At 28.6% G+C, this 24,589-nt stretch overlaps 1 protein-coding gene across 2 annotated transcripts; it reads right to left on the bottom strand.

The window, feature by feature from the left end:
- Window positions 1–602: 602 nt before the first annotated feature.
- On the bottom strand, window positions 603–24,074 carry LOC114119128 (acyl-CoA Delta-9 desaturase-like). Of its 2 annotated transcripts, none has more exons than XM_027980606.2 (5): window positions 23,914–24,074; window positions 9,697–10,023; window positions 8,452–8,788; window positions 4,534–4,719; window positions 603–1,310 (listed from the first exon to the last, which is right to left on the bottom strand). In XM_027980606.2, the coding sequence occupies exons 2-5, from the start codon at window positions 9,962–9,964 to the stop codon at window positions 962–964; spliced, it is 1,140 nt and encodes a 379-aa protein (XP_027836407.2). In that variant the 5' UTR covers window positions 9,965–10,023; window positions 23,914–24,074; the 3' UTR covers window positions 603–961. The 2 variants fall into 2 exon arrangements, with proteins under 2 accessions (XP_027836407.2, XP_027836408.2); XM_027980607.2 differs by lacking the exon at window positions 23,914–24,074 and adding an exon at window positions 20,643–21,385.
- Window positions 24,075–24,589: the final 515 nt, after the last annotated feature.

Below are 24,589 nucleotides of genomic sequence, written 5' to 3'. Positions count from 1 at the left end.
AAAACAACTAAATACCAATAATAATTTCAAGAGTGCGCTTCATTTGTTGATAATTAAATTTTTTGAGTCTACATTGTTTTACCTTTTAGCAGTTTCAAAAAAAAACACAGTTCTCATATTTTGTTAGAGAAAAATAATAATAATAAAATATATCGAGAACGCTAAGTATAGTTATAAAGCATGTAGTTATGCACATAAATGATATTATATTCGTTTTGAGGTACTTAGTTATTCGGTATAAAACTAACATTTAACTTAACTATTGTTTCGTTTGGATTATATAGAATAATAATGATTTGTAGTGATTATGTAAAGGCTCTTACTGTTGGTATATTTTACACAGTTGTTTGTAAGAATTATAAATATTTAATAAACAATATTAGGTTGAAAAAAAACGCGTTCACGAGATAAGTGAGCGGAATTTCGAATATCTTTAATTTAGATTACGTAGTTTATCAAATGTAAAATGTTTAATCAGCACAACTGATGTTATAATATATTATGCATGGATCTGTCTGGTTCTATGTCAAAATATAAAAATGGAATCGTTCAGTTCTTTGAAATTATAAACGAAAAATAATGAACATATAAAATACATAATATATGAGGATAAAAAAAAAACAAACTTTATTTTAGATTCGTTAAAATCTGTTTACAAAAAAAAAAAAAAAAAAACAATAATAATAATAATAATACAAATACAGTAACGGTAGTTTATGTGTTGTATAAACGTGTAGTACATAAACAAAAAATAAGAAAATAAAGATTAAATTAAACCGTAAAACTAGGAGGACGTTGTCTCGAAGGGTATGATTATACGATATACCAACACGTAATTAATATTATATCGATATAGGTGTAAACGCGATTTCGGAGGAATGTGCACGTATATATAATATATATATACAATTTATATTAAAGTATAATAATATTGGTCTCGTCGACCGGAAGTCCGTCGCGGTCAGTCGATCACTTGCACGACTCGTTTGTCGTCTTCGGCCATGTCTTCGTCGCCCCATCCCCAGACACCGCCATCCACGTGGTGGTGATTGTGGTGCTCGTGATGGTGTCGCTTGGTGCCGTCGCCCGTCCTGCGCGACCGTTTCTCCACCAGGTCGGCGTTGGCCGTCTTCAGATTGTACGCCAGACCTAGCCGGGCGCACGCGTCGATGAACGCCGTACTCAAGTTTAGCCGGTAATTGCCCAGCTCGGCCGCTTTGTAGTCCCACGGGAACGCGTGATGGTAGTTGTGCCATCCCTCGCCGAACGCCAACAGTGCCACAGTAGGGTTCTCGGTGGGTGTGATGCTCCTGGAGACAGGAAGACGATCGTCGTTAGTACAACGTAAAACATAATACACCTATCTACATATACTCCAATGACACTTCGACCTCATGTCGACCCACGCGACGCACGTACCCACATCGTTAAAATTCTGCAGCGGTCCGACCCTTCTAAAAAACTGTCGGTATTCATAAACGTATCTATACATCACGATTATTTGACTCTTACTTCGATCTCGCCCAGTTTCCAGGAGCACGCGTGGTCCAGAGCATCCCCGAACATAATATTGTTAAACCCTCTTTATTTTTATACCTATCGACATACTTTATTACATTACCTCACTTTTAAACCCGTTTCGACTTCGCCACGATGGTTGTCATTCGTTGGGTACCTGTGTCTCAGACGTGACTCGTATATTATGTTACATCACATAATATTATGTAATCGTGAGCTTAGAAATTTAGAATATATAGATACAAAACAGCGAGATTGCCGACTTTTGATAATAAGTTAAATTATTATACAGCGTTACCATAATTGCCGTTTAGATCATTACCTATATAGGTACTAACACATCGATGAGTTAAGATGTAGGATAACGTAATTAAAAAATAGCCATGCCTTAATCGCTTAATCATTAAATGGTTTCTTTAAAAATATTTATTAAAAAAAATGTACAATAATGAATAATAAATGTATACGTTTTAAGCAATGAAGATAATTATTAATGAATTATGTAATTCACAGACGAATATAAAATACTGTATGTTGAGAATTACAACAAAATATATTGATTTTACATTTTTAAGAATATCCCCCAAAAACGTAGAATAAACAATTTAATAATTATTCGGTTAATCTTTTATTTTGAGATTTTTGTTTTTTATTATTTTAATTATTAGATTTATTCGATGATTATTAGATTTTTTCATACCTACGCACTATACTTTCAATTTTCAGTAATAAGTACGTCTTAATATTATTCGGGAGGTAATAAGCGCATAATATGGAGTGTTATGGCTAATATAGTTTGTGCGTAAGCACCTTGTGCATCTATAAAATCAACAAGGAAAAGAATAATAACAAAACAAAAAAAAATTATCAAACCTGCATTATAATATTTTTCATAATAATATATAGATTAGTCTACTTGTAAGTACCTATAAAATTTGATATTATTATGTTTGTCGTTGAAACAGTTTCTAGAAACTCTGTATACGTAAAGCAAACTATTGAAACCGTTATATTCACTCATAGAAGTATATCAATACAATATTATTATGCATATACTAAATAATATATACATTAATTTATAATCGATATTACAAGTCATAACGACTCAATACTGATCCCGTAGGATGTGTATTCTCTGATGTATACGTCTGACGTACACGGTAGGTAAGTACAGTAGACAGGTACATAATCTATTTATACACGTATGATTTGGATCTTCGCCGCGGGGACCATACACCGATATTCATTGAAAATTAGTCTAATTGTTTAGGATATCCCACGAGGACGTACAAAATGAAAGCGAACCGGCGTAAACTTGCATATCTCATTGACACACCGTTTTAAACGATTAGTGAATCGTGTTAGACTGCTGTATGAATATCTATTAATAGAATTTCCATTGCCCATAGCCATCACGGCGTAATGAACACGACGATCCCTGGTGAATCACCATACCGATTATACTCGTGTAGAGCTTTCCAGGTTTCGACGACAAAACTTTGAGAATAAAACCAAGCGCCGCTGAGCGAAATTTATAATAGGTATTCGTTGTTTTATATAGGACTTGGCGTTTTAAATGGCTAATTTTGGTCACCGCATCGCCAAGTTTGGTCGTTTTAAATAAATTAGAAATTATCATTACAAAGAATGTATAATATTTTTTAGTATAGTTTTTGGATTTATTAACAGTTTTAAAATGTATGTATTTAATGAATGAAACACTCAAGGACGTCAGTACAGCGAGAGAAACCAAACAGTACTTGTGAATAAGTGTGTAATTATCTATTACAATATCGTATAGGTACTACCTACTTAAACGTCGATCGAGCCTGTAATTCTTGATAAATTATCAAATTTATATTAATTGAATTAATTATATACATAGCGTGAATTATTAAAGGATTGCATATCATACATAATCTATTCGACACATAGTCGTCATTAATTAATGGAGAGCGATTGGTAAAAAAAGTATTTATGTTGTAATCGAAAACTCGAATTAGGGTTTCAGTTCGGTTTTAATACATGAAACCGTATATGGACGTTGTTATTTGAAGTAAAAATGACCTTACAGGTGTCACCAGGTTTTTGATCAAGTACGCTTTGATACCCGAAAAATATAACTTTGAAATTTCATAGGACGATTGCAAACGACGATATCGCTGATACTACAAGACCCGGGAACTATAAAGTGTACACATGTAGCCGATGGGAAATCGCCTAACTCCGTTGTGTTTCGAATAAAACTTAGTCTGTTTAGATTTGGTAAGTTTACGATTTTAAATTCTCATCACGCACGTATAGGGAGGATGGGTCGAAAAATAATTTCCAAAATTTTATATGATAATTATATCAACGATAATAATATGTAGAGCACATTGAAAACGAAGCGGTGATCGAGACCGTGAAAATGTTATACATTTCTCAATGTTAAAAACTAATCCAAATATTGTCGTAAATGTTAAAACGTGTTAAACCGCATTGAAGATTACGACAATCGACCAACGGAAAGGCATAATATTAAAGTATTAAATCATCGGCTAGTGGGAGGAATCAACAAAAAAAAATTGTAAGCTTTCACTAACATCATTAAAAATTAAAGGAGAGAGATGTTCACCTTGTGGAACACCCGAGGTTGGTATTATACATTGATTCGGAGAGGGTTATTATTGTTTTCTATTAATTTTTTTTTTTTGCATCCATTACGTAAGACTGCGGTTCAGACAAAAGCGGACCTTTTATGTCAAACATTTATGTTATTTTTTTGTTACTTGTGAGTCATTTTTTAGCCAACTGTACGAGTATAGTTAATACTCTTAATTATACCATTTCAATATTATATATAATATAAATAGACAGTTGTCTTAATGTCTGAACGGCGCATCAACTATTTATTTCAAATTTTAAACTTACAAATATTAAATGCATAAAGTATCTATGTAAATCATTACTGACAACAATAGGGTGATGATTGGTGCCAGGTTGTTTATCGAATTAATAATTAATCATACTAACTTATCGTATGGTTTTGTGCCCCATATATGTGCAGCGCTGTTAACCAGCCACGTGAAGTGTAACGATATCATGTAACGAGTGACGCCGACTACGACAAACGAATACCAAAAACGTTCTTGCCACAACCAGTATGGGATGTAAGACGGAATCAGGAACGTTACCAGGGGAACAAGCCATAAATAATATCTGAAAAAAAAAAACAATCAAAGTCTATATCAAATTATAAAATTAACAATTATAATATTAATAATTAATAATTAATGCATAATATCGTCTGCACACATTAAACAGCTGTTATTCCTAAACATTACTCGATTAGGTCAGGTCAAAACGGGTATGGTTGTCCTCGCTTTTAAACGATTTCGAGTAAACGATTAGTTATTATGTAAAAGTGGTAAATCACTACGAATACGTCATTATACATAGACAAAAGCTATGCATATAGTATTTGATTTTGTCTGGTGTGGTGTGTATATAGTGCTATAGTAAATTCGAAAGGGCAGTTTAATAATCATTACACCTACAAAATTCAATTGATCCTACTAGCTAATATGGTAATAAGTTATATGTAGATAAACCGAGTTTTCCTATATGCAGTAGTAGAAAATAAATCTTACGATTAATTATTTGTGACTCATTCGATTGTGTTGTGAAAATCGTAACAACGAATGATATATTAATTATTCGAATATATTTTATTCAAAAAATAATGAAAATATTCTAAAATACAAGTTACCAATAATATTATTTTCTCGAAGATTCTGATTTAGTAGACCTAATGGTATGGTAAAATAAAAATAAAATCTCATTCAGACTCGTAACAGCTTTGCCACATTTGCAGTCATAAATATTATACAAATGTACCGAAATAACTTTCTAAAGTGATTAGATATTAATATATATATATATTCAGCGCACAATGGTTAGTTTATAAAATATCTATAATAAAACAATTTTTTAATTACTATTGAACAAAATTGTTGTTAATGAATGACATTTATTGATTTGGAAAAACAACTATTGTAAAATTACGAAATCCACTACAAATCATATTATATTCAATAATTGTTTGAAATGAAAATAAATGTCCGTAGGGAATATAATATAACATTAATACGACTGTATACTATACAGTATAAATCCTATCGATTTAAGAGTTTAAGTTTAAACTTAATTTGAGTTTTTGGAATGTAGTTGATGAGTTAGTATGATGAAGAATATTCAATTTAATAAAAAACTATATGTACAAACTAATTGGAATATAAACTTTCTTTATACTAATATGACAAATATCTTATTGTAGGTTTAGTTTGTAGTGCATTAAGGTCGAGTAGACTTCTATTAGTAAGATAATCTACGAATTATGAATTTTAAACAGAATTTAGAATCATATCTTTAGCCACTAGCATAATATTAAATTATATATATATATATATATCATTTCCAAACATATGAATTATTAGACTTATTTCACAGTCATGCGTATGGTACACAGGCACGCCAGCATAATATCAAACGCGTGACTGTGAAACGAACCTTAGACGTTATAAATTAAAAATATTTCTCAGTGTATTATTGTCAAAAATACAACGGATAGTTAACATGTCATATTATTTGAAAACTTTCAAAAGAACAATTTTAATCTTGGCATGAATTTATTACGAGTTTACAATTTTTCTAGTATTTTATATTGTTTGCCTAATAAGTGAAATATTTTCAGATAATATGATATAAGTATATGACCGCCGGAATTATTTTATATTATACGTTATTTTTGGATGAAGGCCGATCGCCACGATGATGACAATATTATTAGTTCATACGATATAGTTTCTGGTATGATTTACAACGATCAACGATCACTATCATAGGAGTAACTGGACTATAGTAGTCAATATTAATCCGTGGTGCACGAGTGTACCACGATTTATCTGGATATCAGATCAGGGTAAACTGTAAATTATAAATGTCAAACTAATATTGGAGAAAACGAAAAAAGAATCGATGAATATAATATGGATTAGACATATTTTGAGGTAGGTTCTAATTTTGAGTCCAAGGGTGATGTTATAATAGGCGCACCTTTAATATAGTCAACCCACATTTATTATACACAAAGTGCTACTAGTACACATCTGTTGGTACCTAACCTAACCTATACTCAAATATTATATTATGCGTTTATTATGCATTTATTTAGTGTGCCTTTTTACACTTAAATTAGTAATTACACGGCGAACAGTATTATGTCGTTCGCGTGCATTTAACACACGTATGTGTGATTTAATGACGTGTTAATGCATATAATATAATGTGTACGTAGGTAGACGTTATATGGAACTAGAACGTTGTTGCGTAAATAACACGGACTGCAGTAAAGTTAGAATATTATGACGTATTGATTGAATTTGACAAGTCATCCGTAGTAAATGAAATTATTAGAATAAGTACATTTTTGAATGAATATTGCGAAACAAAAAAAAATTGCTACACATTTATATTTCATTGGGTCAGCGGAAACAATATTACACGCGTGTTAAACCGTCGCGAATATACTACAGCATATTACTCAACAGGCTAATCGCATACGAGTAGAAGCCCATACATAAAATTTTAGGAGGGAAGACAAAAATTGTCAAAAGTTTACAATGTGATTTGTAATATTTATTAAATTATAAATTCATATTATTTTTCCAGGGGCGCAATCGCCCCTCTCCCAACGGGTGTTAACCTCTATTTTACAATGTTTCGGCGGACGATGGTTGTAATAATAAAGTTATTATTTTAATATCAGGTCTTGATAATATCGATAACGTATCCGCGTTAAGCGTTCACTGCAGTGAAAACACTGCCACGAGACTGTAAATAATAATTAACGCCAGAATAGACATAATATGTGATTTTATAGGTAACATATTATTATGTATTATGTATATTATTATACATACATACACGTGTTTTCGCTTAGTGTTTACAATAACCGAAAGCGTTTGAGTGCATTAATATTGTGCATTAAACAGTTCATCAACGTTTTGCTGATGAGAAAATATTATTATATTATATAATATAGGTAATAGTACTTGTTTTTACGCGTTTCTGTTAGAAAAAAATTATTCAAAAACCATATTTGATGTTTGATGTTCTGCGACATGTCATAAAATGTCATTTTGAGTATAAACTACATAATTGATTTTGACGGACGTCGAAAAAAACGAGACTAATATAAAATAATATTTAGAAATATCAACAAAGTCGCGAATGAAAATATTAATTACACAATATAATAATGCATTAATACGTCGATTGAGTTTAGGTAACTTAACTATACCATTAGTTAAACTACGAAGCTAGCCTAAGGGTCTTTTTTTAATTTTATAAAATGATTACGTCAGAGTACAGAGCGATGATTAGTAACGTAAAACAATATAAACCTGTGTCAAGCTCAGCTTTCGACCTGACTGAAAAAAAATGTTGCTGTCATCGTATAATATATTAAACGTTATTCTCGAAAAAAACAATATGTTTTAAATTCAATTTGTTGAATGTAATAAATTAAAATAATGGATACCTAGTAAGTTTGACAATCAAATCGTTTGCGATTCGTACTCGTTTAAATATTTTTTACGTTTGAAATATAATAATAATATAATTGCCAGAATAGACACAGAAAATACTGTGGAAAATATGTTATACTTCGATCGACTCTATACGCTGCAGAAGTCGTAAAAATGATAAAAACAACATTATTTGAAAAACTCCGGGGTAAAATCTAGGCTCAGAATAAAAAAATGCATCTCTATACACTGCAGCAGGTATAGTTATTTACAACTCATGGTATCGTTAAAAAACTGCAGATACTTAAAAAATAAAAGAAAGTAAATATTAATTAATGATTCAATAAAATATCGTTATCCTTACTTTTTCTGCCACATGACCACCGGATCGGCTTCCAGGTCTTTCATATCGACCACACAGCCCTTGCCGGATACGTCCGGATGTTTGCGGACCATCAGCCAGCCCATGTGTGAGAAGAAAAATCCTCGAGCGGAGTTGTGTGGGTCGGCGTCCGTGTCGGTGAACTTGTGGTGAACCCGGTGATCTCGGACCCATTCGTATATGTGGTTCTGGAAAGCCAGAGTCTGGAAAATGGCCAGCAACACTCTCATGGGCAGACGCGCGTTATAGCACCGGTGAGCCCACAGCCGGTGAGCTCCGACCGTTATGCCCAGACCGCTACACATTCCCACCAAACACACTGCAATCAAAGCACAAGAAAAACGATAACATAATAACGAGAATAATATATTATGTTATCCCTAAATGATATTATCGAAGTAACGTTATCGTGATAAGGTACACTATCGGAAACCGTATTGCTGATTCGATGCCGTCTCAAGTCTCCTCGAAGGTTTATCTCAAAACGTATGAGATATTTTGATGTTTCACTACACGGAAGTAAGAAATTTATTTAGGTTGAAGGAGATTTATGGGGATTTCTTTGGAGTGAAACTAATGGATTTATGAACCACCCCTTCTAATAGCACACTTCATAATGTACCCGAATTGCACGTTGAGAATGAATCATTTGATTTCCATGTCATATCTGGAATAGGTCTAACCGATAAGTTTCAAGCATTGCGTTTTTACTTTTCAAAGTCGTATTTATTTCGTACATTTAAAGTGAAAAAATTAAAATAGATGTGTTGGTTTTGAAATGAAAATAAAAACAATATGAATATTAAAACCAATTTTTTGTCAAGCTAAAGTACAAATATATTTGAACTCCTGTGATGATTTTCTAGACTTAATACTGACAGTAACAACTAGAAATTTTAAACCATTTATTTAAAAATTAGCTATAGCAGACACACAAAATTAATACAATATTTTTAGTAAAAAGTTAATTCACGAAAAAATAGACCACGTGGTTCGTGGCATGCGATTCGAACACTATTGTTATACGTCTTATTTTTGGCGCGCAATATCCTGCAGGTATGCACCGTTAATATCAATATCTAACCGACAGTCATCGAAAATCGAACTTTGAGTGAACCCCCTCCCCTCGTATTACTGGCTACTGCATATCATGTCGTTATTGTTATGATACTATTATCGATCGTTGCAGTCGATGTGGGTGTATACTATTGTCGTGTGTATACTTACTGAACAGTATGGTTTTTATTTGGACGAGTCCGAACAATATCATGTAAAACCCGGTGATGGTGATCGAGTGCAATACGACGAAACCGATGACGTTGCGCCACACGATTTGCCATTTGTACCCCACCTGCTGTGGGTAAGTCTTCGGCTTTGACGGTCGGCGGACTATCGGCGTGGGCGGCGAGTGGGGTGCGTCCGCCGTCAGCTTGCCCTCGTCGTACTCGACTTGCACGCCCGACCATATTTGCGCGAACGACGACGACGTGGCCATCGAGTCCGGATCGGTCGCAGTACAATAATATATTAAATGATATATTAAAAAAGTAGAAGCTGAAAAACGAGAAGAACCGAAGGTAAAAAACGGCAGTAGACAACGTGAATGTTTATATATATATATATATATATTTAGGTTACTTGTTGGGTTAAGTATTTTACTATTAATAATAATATTCGAATACCTAACTACACCAAACAGTGATTATGATTTATCTACGTGATATTATAAACTAGGTGTGTGATAAAATGACGTGCGAGAAATAACACGTTGATCACTACATGTATTATTTATGTTGTTCACGTAATAATTCTTTGTATTTTAGTGATTACTCGCAACTATGTCTTACAGCTTCTACGATTTGCAATAATAACAGTATCAATCGATGTCGAAATCTCATAAAGGCATTTTTGGTTAAATGACAAAATCGAAATGAACGTTTTACCGGTGAATATAATTGTTTTCAGGTTAGGATACTCGACTAACGTTATTCTATAAGTTAGTCTTAGGGTAAGCTAAAACAAAGTATGATCAGTTTAAGTTGATATCCGTCTTATTATAAAATTTAATACTAAAATCAATCAACAAGAATAAATAAAATTGTGATACTTTTTACTATTAACGGATCAGTTATAGTTTTTATTAAATGAAGTTGATTGGGTATATGAGCGTAAGTAACGCATGACTGCATGAATATTCATATTTAAATTTGGAGTTAAGTTTTATTTTAGTAACCTAATTTTAAATTAAAACGTCGAATAAACGTTTCTCATCTTCGACCGCGTATGATGCGTATAATAGTTTATTAATAAATCATTTTTTGTATTTCATATTATTGTCACCTAACTGTGGCATTATGACTCTTTTCTATTATAATTAACAATAATTATAATGGTAAGTACTAGGAAAAACCTAATATGTGTTTTCCTATTTTTATTTAAACTGTTTTTGACATTTATATTTTGATACTTAAAAGACACTAAAATAGTATTGTTTAAATTGCTTACTATATTTTTAATTATTGACATAATTAACGACAATTTACTTTATGACGTTTCGAATTTCAATGACGTAGTCTGCTGATTCTATACGTACTACATTATGTATTCTTTTTAATTCACTTATAGTCTATTTAGTGTTAAATTAAAATAACCCATGACGAACTGTTATCAACGTCTACTATGAAAGTATATTCTATATTATATGTTCGATCGTATAAAAAGTCATTGAACTTGTTTTTATTTTTTAAATGTGCTTAAGAAAGTATTTTATATTATTCCATCTGTGACGTGAAAGCAGAAGTTTTGAGCTTCAATTTATTCCCAAATATTAATTTAAATTTTAAACTATTCAACTTTGCCGGTATTAAAACTTTTGAGCTTACACTATAATGAATAAATGTGTAATTTTTCAAAAGCAAACAATACAACAATGGTACGAGTTAACCTTTGAAAGGATTCGATTGACAGAGGATAGTGAAGTTAGTATCATACTAAAGTGAGTATAGTATAATCAAAAGTTGTGCAAGTCTTTGGCGAATCATTTTAAATTACTTTATAGTACGTACAGAGCCGAAAATTAATTTTTTCGTGGGTCACAGTAATTAGTAATTACTGCAAATAATTTACAAAAAAATAAGTATAATTTTAAATCCTTGGCCTAAAATTACAAATTAAATTTAGAAATTTCAAAAAGTGATTTTTTATTATTTGCAATCGACTTAAAAGTGTTGCCATTGGTTCTGAATGTTGTGAGGAGTGGCAAACTTAAAAATTAATGTTTTGTTCCTTTGTACATGATTTTCAAGTTCCAAAAGTAATTTTCAATTAATTCACCGTATGTTATTTGCACTTATACTTCACATTGATTTTACTTAGTTAAGGGAAGGGTCTAATTTCGTATACTAAAGTATTGTTACAGATTAGTGACACCGTGAATCTTCAAAATCGTACGAATTACACATACGTATAATACGTGTATAACTAAATTGAAAACACGTTTGTTACAAGCGGTAGATTCCATAATATATTATTATGTATCTATATACGTATTACGTAGGTGTAGTTAGTGCATAATGAGAAACTTACTGGTGTATTATTTGAAAGTGCTATGATAAAAATTAAAATACAAAATTGTCTGTAGTAATATAATTTTCAATGGAGTTATTATATTGTTTGTAATTACAACGAAGACTGATACACGATCGTCCTCGGGCGCAGTTTGAGTGACATCATCATCACGATAAAACCGTGTTTGTAACGTATTCGACTATATAATGTGTTTGGGATGTGCATTGACATTGATTTTTCATCAAAAAATCACACTATTATTATTACACATTGAAATAACTGTAAAGTGTGTTTTTTCTTTAGTTTATATTAGTTTAAATCTACAAATATTATGTTTTATTATTCTATTGGGCCATTTAAAATATATTGATTTTCTTTATCAGGAATTAACTTAAAATTACTTATTGATTACATAATATCTTATATTATCGGAAATATTAATTATTGGTCATTTGTATAAAACTCCGATTACATTTCAGTACCTTTCTTTCGAATGTGATGTTAAATTATTGTAAATCATTACATACAAATAATTTAAAAGTCGTGAGATACTAACTATCAATATGAAATAAATTATATAATTGTAATTTATTTATTTGATTAAATAGTTAATAATTGTATGTCATTTATGCATATAATAATATATAAGTATAAAATCATTTATGACAACCGATATACGAGTAAAATATATAAAATACAAGAAATTAAAAATATTATAACATTTTATTTTTGCTTATTTTGATTAAATTATTATACTTTTGAGTAATTTAATATTATAAATCTGATTTTCTTATTTTTAAATTATGAAATTTATTAATTTCGTAGACATGGTATCAATGTATAATATAATATTGAAGTCTACTTTTACAATATGACTACCTTAAACATATTAAGCGATACGTATAGTTTATAGGTATCCACAAGTCACGACAGTTAGAACATTAACATATTAATGAACTATATATGTACGTCAACAGTGTTAAACATTACGGAATATACTCATAAAAATATTAAAAACTCCAAGTATATGTAAATATTTAATATAATTTACAATTATTAGTAGGTATGTATACGTACTAAGATAGATACAAAACGTCAATGTGGTCGTATTACTTAAAAGTCAAAAATTAGTACGGTCGTAAAAAAAGTAAGTTCATATTAGTTTCGTCAACGTTTTATATCGTACTACCCATTTTTGGCAGATTATCGTCAAACTATAAATTTACCGAGAAAGAAATATTCTTTACGATACACAACTAACTCGTATGCACGTTTTTGGGATAATCTAATATCGGTGTTATGTTTTGTTAACACGTCGAATGCACGGCTTTATTATATTAGTAGGTATATTCGGAAAATAGTTCACCAAGATTTTTTGAGCCGACCGCACATTTGCCGCCCACCAAGATTTTATCGATGCCAATAATCCGGTCCAACTTACACGTCTATTGTAGATCGTATTGTGATATATTACATACGTCACATATTGGTAAAAGTAAAAACCTGATTGAAGACTTGTTATACAATTACCATTCAAGACTAGGATTGAAAAAAGGGTCAATGCCGCACATCTTTAATTTGATTTATATCGCATTGAAACAAATAGTATAATATAGTATAAACTGGTGAACATGTGCTTATCGATTTTGAATCGATCTATTTATGTTTATGGCTTTTTATAACATTTTTTATTGTTTGACGAAAATTTTGAACCTTTGTCTTTTATTATAATATCTAACGAAAAATAAAAATAAAGTTTTCCATTTATCCGTGAATCCCTTTTTAATTTAAATGAATTGTGTTTGTAATGTTTGTATATTCATTGAATTATGTAAGAATACACACAAATATTAATTAAAAATAATAAAAAAAAAAAACAGTCACCGTAGAATCTATATAATTATTATTTCGTTCGAACCTTAATAAAAATGTTCAATAAAAGATTATAATAATAGATAGTATATAATGTACATGCTGTTTTTTGACTTGATTGTTTGATACAGTTACGTTTTAAATTTAATTATTTTAAAAATTAAAAATTGTATTGTTCGTAAATTTATTAGTTTGGCGAGTATATTTAAAATGTAAATATGACATACGATAAATATAATAAGAATATATGCACAAAATAACATAGCAATGGTAAATAATTAAATTGATACATATTTATAAAATGAACTAGCATATTCAGTGAATATCATCATTATTAGTGGATATTATACGTCTTGTAGTTTAAAAAAGACTTTATTATTATAGAGCAAACAATTACATTTTTTATAAATATTTTTTTCTAAAAATAAAGTATTTTTTCCGAGAATAATATTAATTAAATATATTTAAGTATTTTTTTTTTCAGTTTTTATAACACAATTTTAAATTTTCAACATGTTGATTTTGTTTGATCTCAAATTTTTACGCACAGTTAATTGAGAATTGTTTTTAAAATTTACTAATAATTGTTAAGATTAAAGAAAAAAAAATAAAGATAAAATATATTATATAATACATATATTGTATACTCGTAGTATAAGTTTATTAGTTGTTACGTTTTTTTGTATATTCCTTGACACTATTAAGTAATAATTTACTTGCACGTTTATTCTATGATTTATCCATCAAGATTTAATATAATATTTATAAGCATGAAAAAAATGATTACATCTAAAATAAAATTTACAGTAGAGGAATTCATTGACTTGTTATATAATCATGGCACGTGTCTCTACGTTGCATTTGTATTATGTAAATAGATCATACTTGAGTTTTTAAATAATAAATGCCTTTACTTGATTAATGATAAATTATATATTTAAATTGTAGTAAAGTATGAATGAATGTATTATCATTCATTAAATGTTTTTCACATCAATAATTTCAAATGTTGTATTGATAGTACTAAGACGTAGTAGTAGTCCAGTTTTTGTTGTTTAAATTTAAAATTTTACCTTATGATGTAATAAGTGAATTTATGAGTGAATTTTCTAAATTCAAAATGTTTGTGTTTTTAAGTATTGAATAAATATTATTAATAATCAATATTGCAAACAAACATATTAAAAACACACTAAATAATAAAATATATTGTATTTACTTGATACATATTTCCTGTAGTAAGATTTATTTTATATAAAAGAATTACATTTTTATTTTTTAATAGTTGCCTAACTATTTAATATAACATTACAATTGTTTTTAAAATTTAGTTTATGTTTAGATTAAAAAATTATGATTAAGAGTTGAATGTGTACAAGAGTAATGCAACTATCCATGGTACGAGTATTCAGGGATATATTGCTTATATTCCATATTATAGTGTAATTTAAAAAGATTTTTCCCCTTCGTATTTAAAGCCAATTTTTTTGAAAATCTTGTAATTTAAACTAAGTGCTTAAAATCAGCTTTAATAGCATTATACATTTTTAATATAAAAAGAGGATATAATCTATTATATATCTATGCATTTTGATTCATGGTTTAATAATCTAAGTTGATTTCCTGTCGGAAGAGAAAAACTCCGTAATAAGTAATAAAATATGTAGTTCAGTGTTATTGCGTTCCAATTTCATAGCACCTAGCACAGACAGGCTTGATGAAAAAAAAAAAAATGATTTGATATAATAAATATATATTTTTTATTTAGTCTCTGACTTCACTACAAAAAGAATAAAAGAATAAAATATTATTATAAATAGTATTATTTGATGTTAAATAAATTAACTTAATTCACGACCAAAATAATAATAATAAAATAGTAATCTACAGAAAGATTTTATTTTAATTCATTGAACTTAGTTAAAATAGTTATTTCCTGGATAATTGTTTAGTTTATGAATCGGAAATTATGTATTTATAAACTTTATAGGGTTGAAATAAGCATTAAGCAATAATAATTAAGCATTTAAGTATCAAATACCTCAACCAATTACTATGATGTAACTGTTTTCTTTTTTACAACTCAATATTTTTGAATAAATCAAAATTCGAATAAATATTTCTTTAGCACAATTAAAAAAAAAAAACGTTATTGTGGTATCAATGGTACTATCTGGTCATCTTAGTATATTATTTTTATGGATTTTACAAGAAAAATACATTTTGGGATTATGGAAAAATTCAAAAACGGGTTGATTAGAAATAATATGGGTAGAACGTACAGATGTGTAGAAACAGAAAATTGCTCTAGAAGTATTAAAAAATTAAGAAAAACATAAACAATTTGAGATAGGTTAAGAATAATGTTTAAACAGCTGTGTAATTTTTACATAATTTATTGCTTTGAAGTTAAATATAAAAATTCAGAAGCACAAAACTATCTCTTGTTAAAATGAAAGAACCAAGTTTTTGTAAGTATAGTTAGTAGCGAACTTGTTTGATTTTCATACTTAAGAAATATTTTTAATTATCTATCTTGTTCATACTTTTGTTCTGATATTAAATTTATTGATTCAATAGTGTTTAGATTAATATATATATATAGTTATATATTTGCATACATATATTTTAATTTTACTTCTTTTATATTATCATTAAAAAATGTATTACATTGTTATATTTGTTTTATATTTTGTTTTTTTTTTTTAACTATACTCTGTCAATGGGCGCAACATCCGTCAATAATTAAATAAAATGTGATTATGTGCTTACATGCAATTAGAAAGATGTATTATACTTTTCAGTTATCAGGTGAAATTATAAAATTAAAAAAAATGGATGTATAATTTAATCTTATGCCATTACATGTGGTTTTAAGAATCATGAATGTGGCTAAGAGTGTGGAATTTTATAAGTTATCGAACTGTCAAAAATCATTTTTATGAGTACAGTAAGCACCATCAAACACAATATTAGGCAAACAATGCATAATATATATAATATATAGTGGATCCATTAAACGTGGACTAAACCTTGGTAAACGCACGTACACACACACAATACTAGATCACAAATTATATAGAACTGCTGTGAGTATTATTTTAAATGTATGCCTAATGAGACATGAGCGAATTTCGAAACTATTGCAAAAAAAAAAAGAAAGTAGTAATTAATTATTAATCATAACATAATATAATATATATTATGATTTGGTAAACATAGTACATAAACGTGTGTATAATAATTGTATAGTACGGCTCAAAATATAAACTACAATCGTATCTATGATTGTAAATAATTTAGTAATAATTTTGTATTTATGACGTTAATTTGATTAAAAACGAATAAAGTAGCAGTGAAGTATTTTATACAAAGAGTATCCATCCCACATGACTTGCAATATACTGAAACAATAAATGAAATGAAAATCCAATATTGTGCAATATGTTGGAGTATTTTACGATTTTCGATTTTACCATAATTTCGTGTCTAGTTTGTTGTTTACAAGAATTTTTTCAGCAAAAAAATAAAATAATGGTATGTCGTAAGTCTAAAAAGGAATAAAAAATTTTATTAAAAATTACGTTGTCTCGTGTCACGATAGTTATTATTGTGCATAATGTACAATGACATTAAAACGTACACCCACTAATTTTTTGGGTGAAGTTCTGTAGTTCAATGGTACAATTTGAATAAAGAAATATATCAATATCAATGAAATGGTTTTGTTTAATATTAAACGATACGACGCTACATTAGCGAATTTCAGTTTATCGCATGGATTTAAACTTTAAAGACGAGTTTATTATTTTATTTTTTACTTTTCGTTTTGAGTTTATCCATAAAGTACATATTTATTATGTTTATTAAGATGTAGATAGTCCATTTGAAGGTATCTATATACAATAAAATCCTACCCAATTATTATTAATAAATTTATCTTGCTTACATTTCAGAGAAAACTATATTGATTTAAAGAGTAGAAACTTATTTCCCAGATTCATATTTTACAATAATTGTTCACATCATTACTAACCATTTATTCATAATATTATTTTTATATATTATGTATAATAAAATAAATCGATCGATTATAACACAATATTTGGAGTAGACATTTGAAAGCAAAATAGAAATCAATTATCCTTCAATCAATTTAAAATATAGCTAGGTACGATGTTTATTACAGGATCGTAACCCCCAAAACTGTTTTGTGTGTGTCGTTGTTAAACTATTGTTATTCTTACGCAGATTATGATGGAAAATTTGACTTTTTTTTTCACAAATATCATAATCGGCCACCTAGTAACATTGTAAATGATTTCCTATTGAACTATTTTATAACAATGTATCGGACAACATTAATATTAATCTTCGATACAGTTTGACAACCGTTAGATTAGGTTTTTCACTGGCATTCAACGGCTGCAGTAACTGTACATGTTTTAAACGCTATATAACGATATTATGATATCGGTAATGATGGTATTAATTTATTATCTATTTACACCTTGGACAACATTCGTTTTAAAGTCAATTACCGAAGAATAGTATATTATTTCTATGGCGAAACAGTGTCATACCACAAAAGAGATACTCATCAACAAATCGCGTAGGTTAGGCTATGACATAACAGTTAAAATACTCGAATATCGTTAGTTTATACTATCGTATGAAGGTATTAGGTACCTACTAATATGTTTTCGATGTTGTGCAATACGATTTATTTTACTTTTCGCGCGTCATTTAACTAAAATTATCGAGACACTAATACTTTATAGGTTTTATAATGATAATAAAGTGCCTTAAAATATTTTAAATGTTTATTTTGAACTATTATAGTTTTTAATAATAGTTCTGAATATATAAAAAAAAAAAAATGTTTATTTTATCATATTACAGCGTACCTATTTACCCTGGTCAAAATTAAATAATAATAGTATTTACACTTACACAATTATTATCATTTCGTTGTTTAGTTGTAACGTTTTTGTATATTCCTTGACACTGTTAAGCAATAATTTATTTGTACATTTTTTCCGTGATATATCCATAGAGATATAATATTATATTTATACGCATGACAAAAGTGATAAAATCAAAAATAAAATTTACAATTTGAGGTATTCGCTGACTTGTTATCTAAAATAATATAATACGTATAGCTATGTTTTAGAATTGATTTTTACCATTTAAATAGATCATACTTGAATTACTTAGTAGATACCTGTACTTAATTAATGATGATAAATTATATATTTAAATTATAGTACTACTAGAATATGTATGTATGGTAATATTATTCTATGATTTTCATACCAAAAATTGTAAATGTTGTTTGTTAACTGTTAATGTTTTTAGGTTGTATTCAGAATTTAAACTTAATGAGATAATTTATTAATACAATTGATAAATATAATTACTATAGTTACTAATTTTAAATGAATAATAAATGTAAGTTATATACAATTAATGCTGATAAACGTATTAAAACACACTAAATAATAATATATATGCAATTTAATTTATTCATATTTCCCGGAAAGATTTGTATTATTAAATTTATTACACTTTTATTGTTTAATAGTTATCTAACTACTTTATTGTAGAATAATAATCGTATAACTCAATAGGTATTTAGATAAATACTATAAATATAGGTACTATTACTAGAGTGCAGTTATGAAAAACCAATGAATAGGTATAAGAAATATTTATTATATACCTATATTGATATATTATATACAATATACATATATATTATGACGATAGTTGAAAGTATTAATATTTTTTTTTTGCTGTTCACAACATAATATTTCTACTACCTATCATTTAAAGTTAAAATGTGAAATGTTATAATGTTTTAATTTTATAATATTTTTTGTAGCTAGTTTAGATTATAATAAACAACGAATAGACAATCAATAAAATGTTATTTTATGGTTATAAATGAAATAAGAGCTATAGTTTATAATATAATACTATTATATAAAAATAATTATATCTTTAGATTTTGTTTTATTTTTGTATTTTTCACATAAAATTCATTTAAATCGAGTATACTAATATTATACGTATTATGAAAGTTGAATAAAAATAAATAAATTTGTTCTGTGTAATAGTATATACTATATTTTAAATTTCAATGATAAGTCTAATGGTGTGTTTTTATTTTTTACATCATACGTAAAACTTTAGTTTCATATATATTTATATTATCTTAATATTATAAAAAAATCATGAAATTAACATATTTTATGTATATTAACATAATGTAATAGTATGGTGATTAAATGTTTAGATATATTGGAGAAATAAATAGATAATATAATACTTACAAAACAGAAATCCCAACTTTATGTATTTTTTTAAGCTAACATCATAACACGCATGAAATATTTTTAAAAATTCACATTTTAACAAAAAAATATGTGAGGTATAATACAAATTGGTTGTTAAATAATACAATTATTATAGTAAAATTATAATATTTAAAAATTAAGCTAATGATATAAATAATAAACGCGTACTTGTACGAGACAGTATTATTGATAGACGCGTTTTTTCGAACTAATTTCGTCGATATCATAGAGTTAGAAAAATTCACTGGAATTATTTCGAAAGTGTCGATACGATTAGATAAAATATACTTTTATTATTTAAAAAAAATATATATATAAAATACCAAAGTATTAACTTAAATAAAAATTATAATAATATTATATTATTATTACCTGATTATATAATATGTACGAAGAGCTGATATTAATATGATATATTCGAAGAGTGTCGCGGATATTATGTCGGACTTCGGAAAATCACTGTTGACGAATAGAACGACCGGAGTATTACTTAGCGCATACGGTATTACGATATATTATAAACTATATAGTATGATAGATACAGAATTATTGTGCGGTCATCGTCACTCGTTCGACGGACCTTTCTTCGAGAGGTAAAACCCAATGGCGTGCGGCTCAGAGAAAAGTCTCAAAAACTCGAAGCGGAGGGAGAGTACTCAGGGTCGACGTTAAAGAAAGGGAACATACAAGGCGCCACATCGAAATTTCCGATATTTATTTTACACGAATGTTCTTTTCAAATAATTTATTATTATTTCCAGGTGTAATAATAGTTTTTACTGCCGCCGCCGCACAGGTGACCGACCGACCGGTGACGGTAACGACGGCAGCGCTGTGTATACCTCTCATACATAGATAATTTACAATACCTGATCATATTGTGGAACAATTGAAATTCGTTAAAAGACTAACATTTTTACGGGCGATATTAAGTAGAAAAACGATGACGTGTGTGATTTATCTATAGTATTATTATAAAAGGTTATTTGAAAATATTATTAACAATAAGTATTTAATACATTCGTACCAAAGTTAGAAGTACAGAATGACTATTATCAGCCTATAAAATGTACAGCACTAGATTTGACAAAAACAATTATTTAATTTAGACTTAATATAGACTTTAGATCGACTGAAAAATTAATTTCAATATACCTACGAAATAAGTCGTGTTTAAATTAAATACTTATAGTTATTCTCCCCTCCTCATATAATATGAATATAAAAATATTCTACCACTATTTAAATCATTATGCGTTTTATGATAATTATTATCATAGAAGTATTTTATTTGTATGTATAATTATAGGTATGACTAAATCTATTGATAATAAATTAGTACTATCAAAAGCTATTCAACACTTATTTACTATTATTTTAAACGCATCCGAATATTGATGTGTTTACTACTATTATTCCAGTTGTATATATTATATTTTGTAGCTGTAAAGTAATCTGGAAAAATGATAATATTTGTGTGCTGGTGGTGAAGTGGAGAGGGCATATTGTTCTATAATTTCGATTTGAAAATATGATGTGCACTTAAATGGATTTTTCTCTTAAAAATGTACATGTACTTATGTAAATATGTTTTAATAATAATTTATTTTTATTATAAACAATAGCATTTTCATTTTCATTTTCTCATTTTCTCATTTTCATACTAATAAAAATAATGTAAATAATATTTCAGTGCTTATCGTAACTGCACAATGAACGGACGGTTATTACGCTTGTTCCGTTATCGAGTTTTCGTGCGCAATTATATCTGTTGTTACGTATAACGGCGGCTTAATCGTCCAATAGGTAATCGTGAAGTAACAAATATAAATATAACTTCAAGCAAAAAAATCTATCGTCATCTTCACTTTCACCTAAGGTAGATGATAAAAAACAAAAAAATATTCACAAGTCCAAATCGGTATTCAGTTCTTGCTACACAATATGACTGAAATGAAAGCATAATATTTCCAAACAAAACTCAAACATACGTCACACACCCATACAATTTCTCCAAAACCAACACCAATTTATATCAAAGGCGTGAGTAATTTTTTCAGTTTTATTTCAAACTTGAAGTCAATCATTAACTCTACAGGACTTATCTGTAAAACTACACATTCACACCCTATCATTCACACTAATTTCTTTGAGAATTACATATTACTTTTTATATATCTAATTGAGAACAGTTACAATTTTCATGCTTACCAGCAATTTATATGTTAAACGTTCATTACGGGTGATGATTAGTAATCTCCATGCTTCTATTTTAATTGGAGATATTATTTCCGTTCTCTCGGAGTTGAGACATTAAATCATCTACGTTCTTAATTTTTAGCGATTTTCCGATAAACTCGATATACCAATGTCTTTTTTTTTTGTCGACCTAAAACTACTCACTAACAATTTGAACTTAAACAAAATTGAATTTTTCCTACACTCCGAAATAGTTGTTGAAAACCCTTATCCACCCAAAAGCTTACCTCAATGCAATCGTTGCCCATCTTAGGGATATACTCAGAGTTTCCGCAATCACGATCCCCGATTATGTATATCAGACGTGAGGAAGAACACAGTTGTGACGTATGCAATATACCACCAGCCATATTAAAAAGGCTACTCAGTTTATAAAAACATCTTCGCGGGGTAACCCTAGGACGGCCACATTATAGTGATGCCTAAGACGATTAAGATAATTTTTATATCTAATAATATACTTCACCAAACGCGTTTAGCACCATCGCGATTGTCTGTGTCTTTAAACTGTATTGACTGGTGATAATTATTATTATTTGGTATTACGGGTACAGCTGATATAGATAATTTTATGGATTATCCTCAAATAACATTTTATTAAAAAAAATATATATTAAATAGGTAGTAATGGTTTGCATATACTTTAGACAATGCCAAATATCAGTTGAACGTTTCGGGAAGATGTGATATCGAACGAAAAAAATTGAAAGACACTGTTATTATAATATTATTTTAACACAATACACACCATATGTACGTATATAAGCCCTGATCTAGTGAATGAACCCTATACGAACCCGAGTGGTCGATTTGATGAACACGATTTTCGTCGGTGATCTTAGCTGCATATTTTGTCACTTAAGGTAAAATAAAAATAATACGTAACAACAAAATATTCAATAAGACGACTCTCATTTTTTCTTTTATCGCTAATTATTTTCTTGATATATTTATTTACTGGTAAAACCATTTTTATTTTTTCCATTATTTGAAGCCATTACATTCAAAAATTTTTCGTTAAAATTTTTCATGTTTTACTTTTTTAAATGACAAAATATTATAATGTATTTCAATCCTTTAGTAAAAAATAAGTTGTAGGCACTTAGTAGGTACAAATGGGCGGAGTCGGGAAGATACAGGCGTAGCCGCGTAGGTTTCGCAAAAATAATTTTGGTCGCACTCCTGAGCGCACAAAGCTTTTGTTATATTTAAAAAAAAAAAGATGTGCAAACTAAAAAATGACGATAATAAAATTAATACTATAAAAAATTTAACTTATTTTTAAAAAGACGCGTAACTTTACAGATAAAATATGACCGTCGATTGATAAAAGAATCACCTTGCACACTTTGGTTATAATATAAAATATATTGTAGGTACTTACAAAAAGAGCAGCAGTAGTCCACGCGTAGGCGACGAACAGTTAAGTGATATGAACACTGTACGGCATGGATTAAAAGCGCGAAGTAAAAGTATTCGCGACTACGTGCACATTATACGGCGAAAAAAACATTTGTTAATATTCTAGGTATTCTCCTTCTCATGCCCTCCCTAAAAATTCGTTGCACTCGAGTGCGTGCGAAATTAAAACACACATCTCGTGTGCATTTGTTACATATAGTTGGTAAGTACCTAGATATTTAATATATCAGATACTTGAAATATCCTCAAAACGACCGTTGTATAGATGTTCTTTTCCTAGAACAGTGTTATATGGGTTGCAAAATATTTTTGATAGATTGCAACTCGCAGTGTTAATAAAGTAATCAGCAGGGTTCAGATTTTAAAGCATATGCTTTTTTTTTTAATATAAATGAGATAGAAATCTAATTTTTATACATAAATTTGTTTAACGTCATTCTGATTCCAAATAAACCAATTGATTTTTGATTTTTCGGTTTTTATATATATACAGGGTGATTTTTTTATCAAACAACACTCATTATAAAATATTTTCAAAAACATGAATACTTTTGAAAATAATGAGTGTTGTTTGATAGAAGAATCACCCTGTATATATATATATATGCTTGTATTGCTTTTTTTCAATTATTTCAACT

This window comes from Aphis gossypii, chromosome 1 (genome assembly GCF_020184175.1).
Source record: "Aphis gossypii isolate Hap1 chromosome 1, ASM2018417v2, whole genome shotgun sequence".
Taxonomy (NCBI): Eukaryota; Metazoa; Arthropoda; class Insecta; order Hemiptera; family Aphididae; genus Aphis; species Aphis gossypii.
This window is presented reverse-complemented; position numbering and strand designations above follow the sequence as displayed.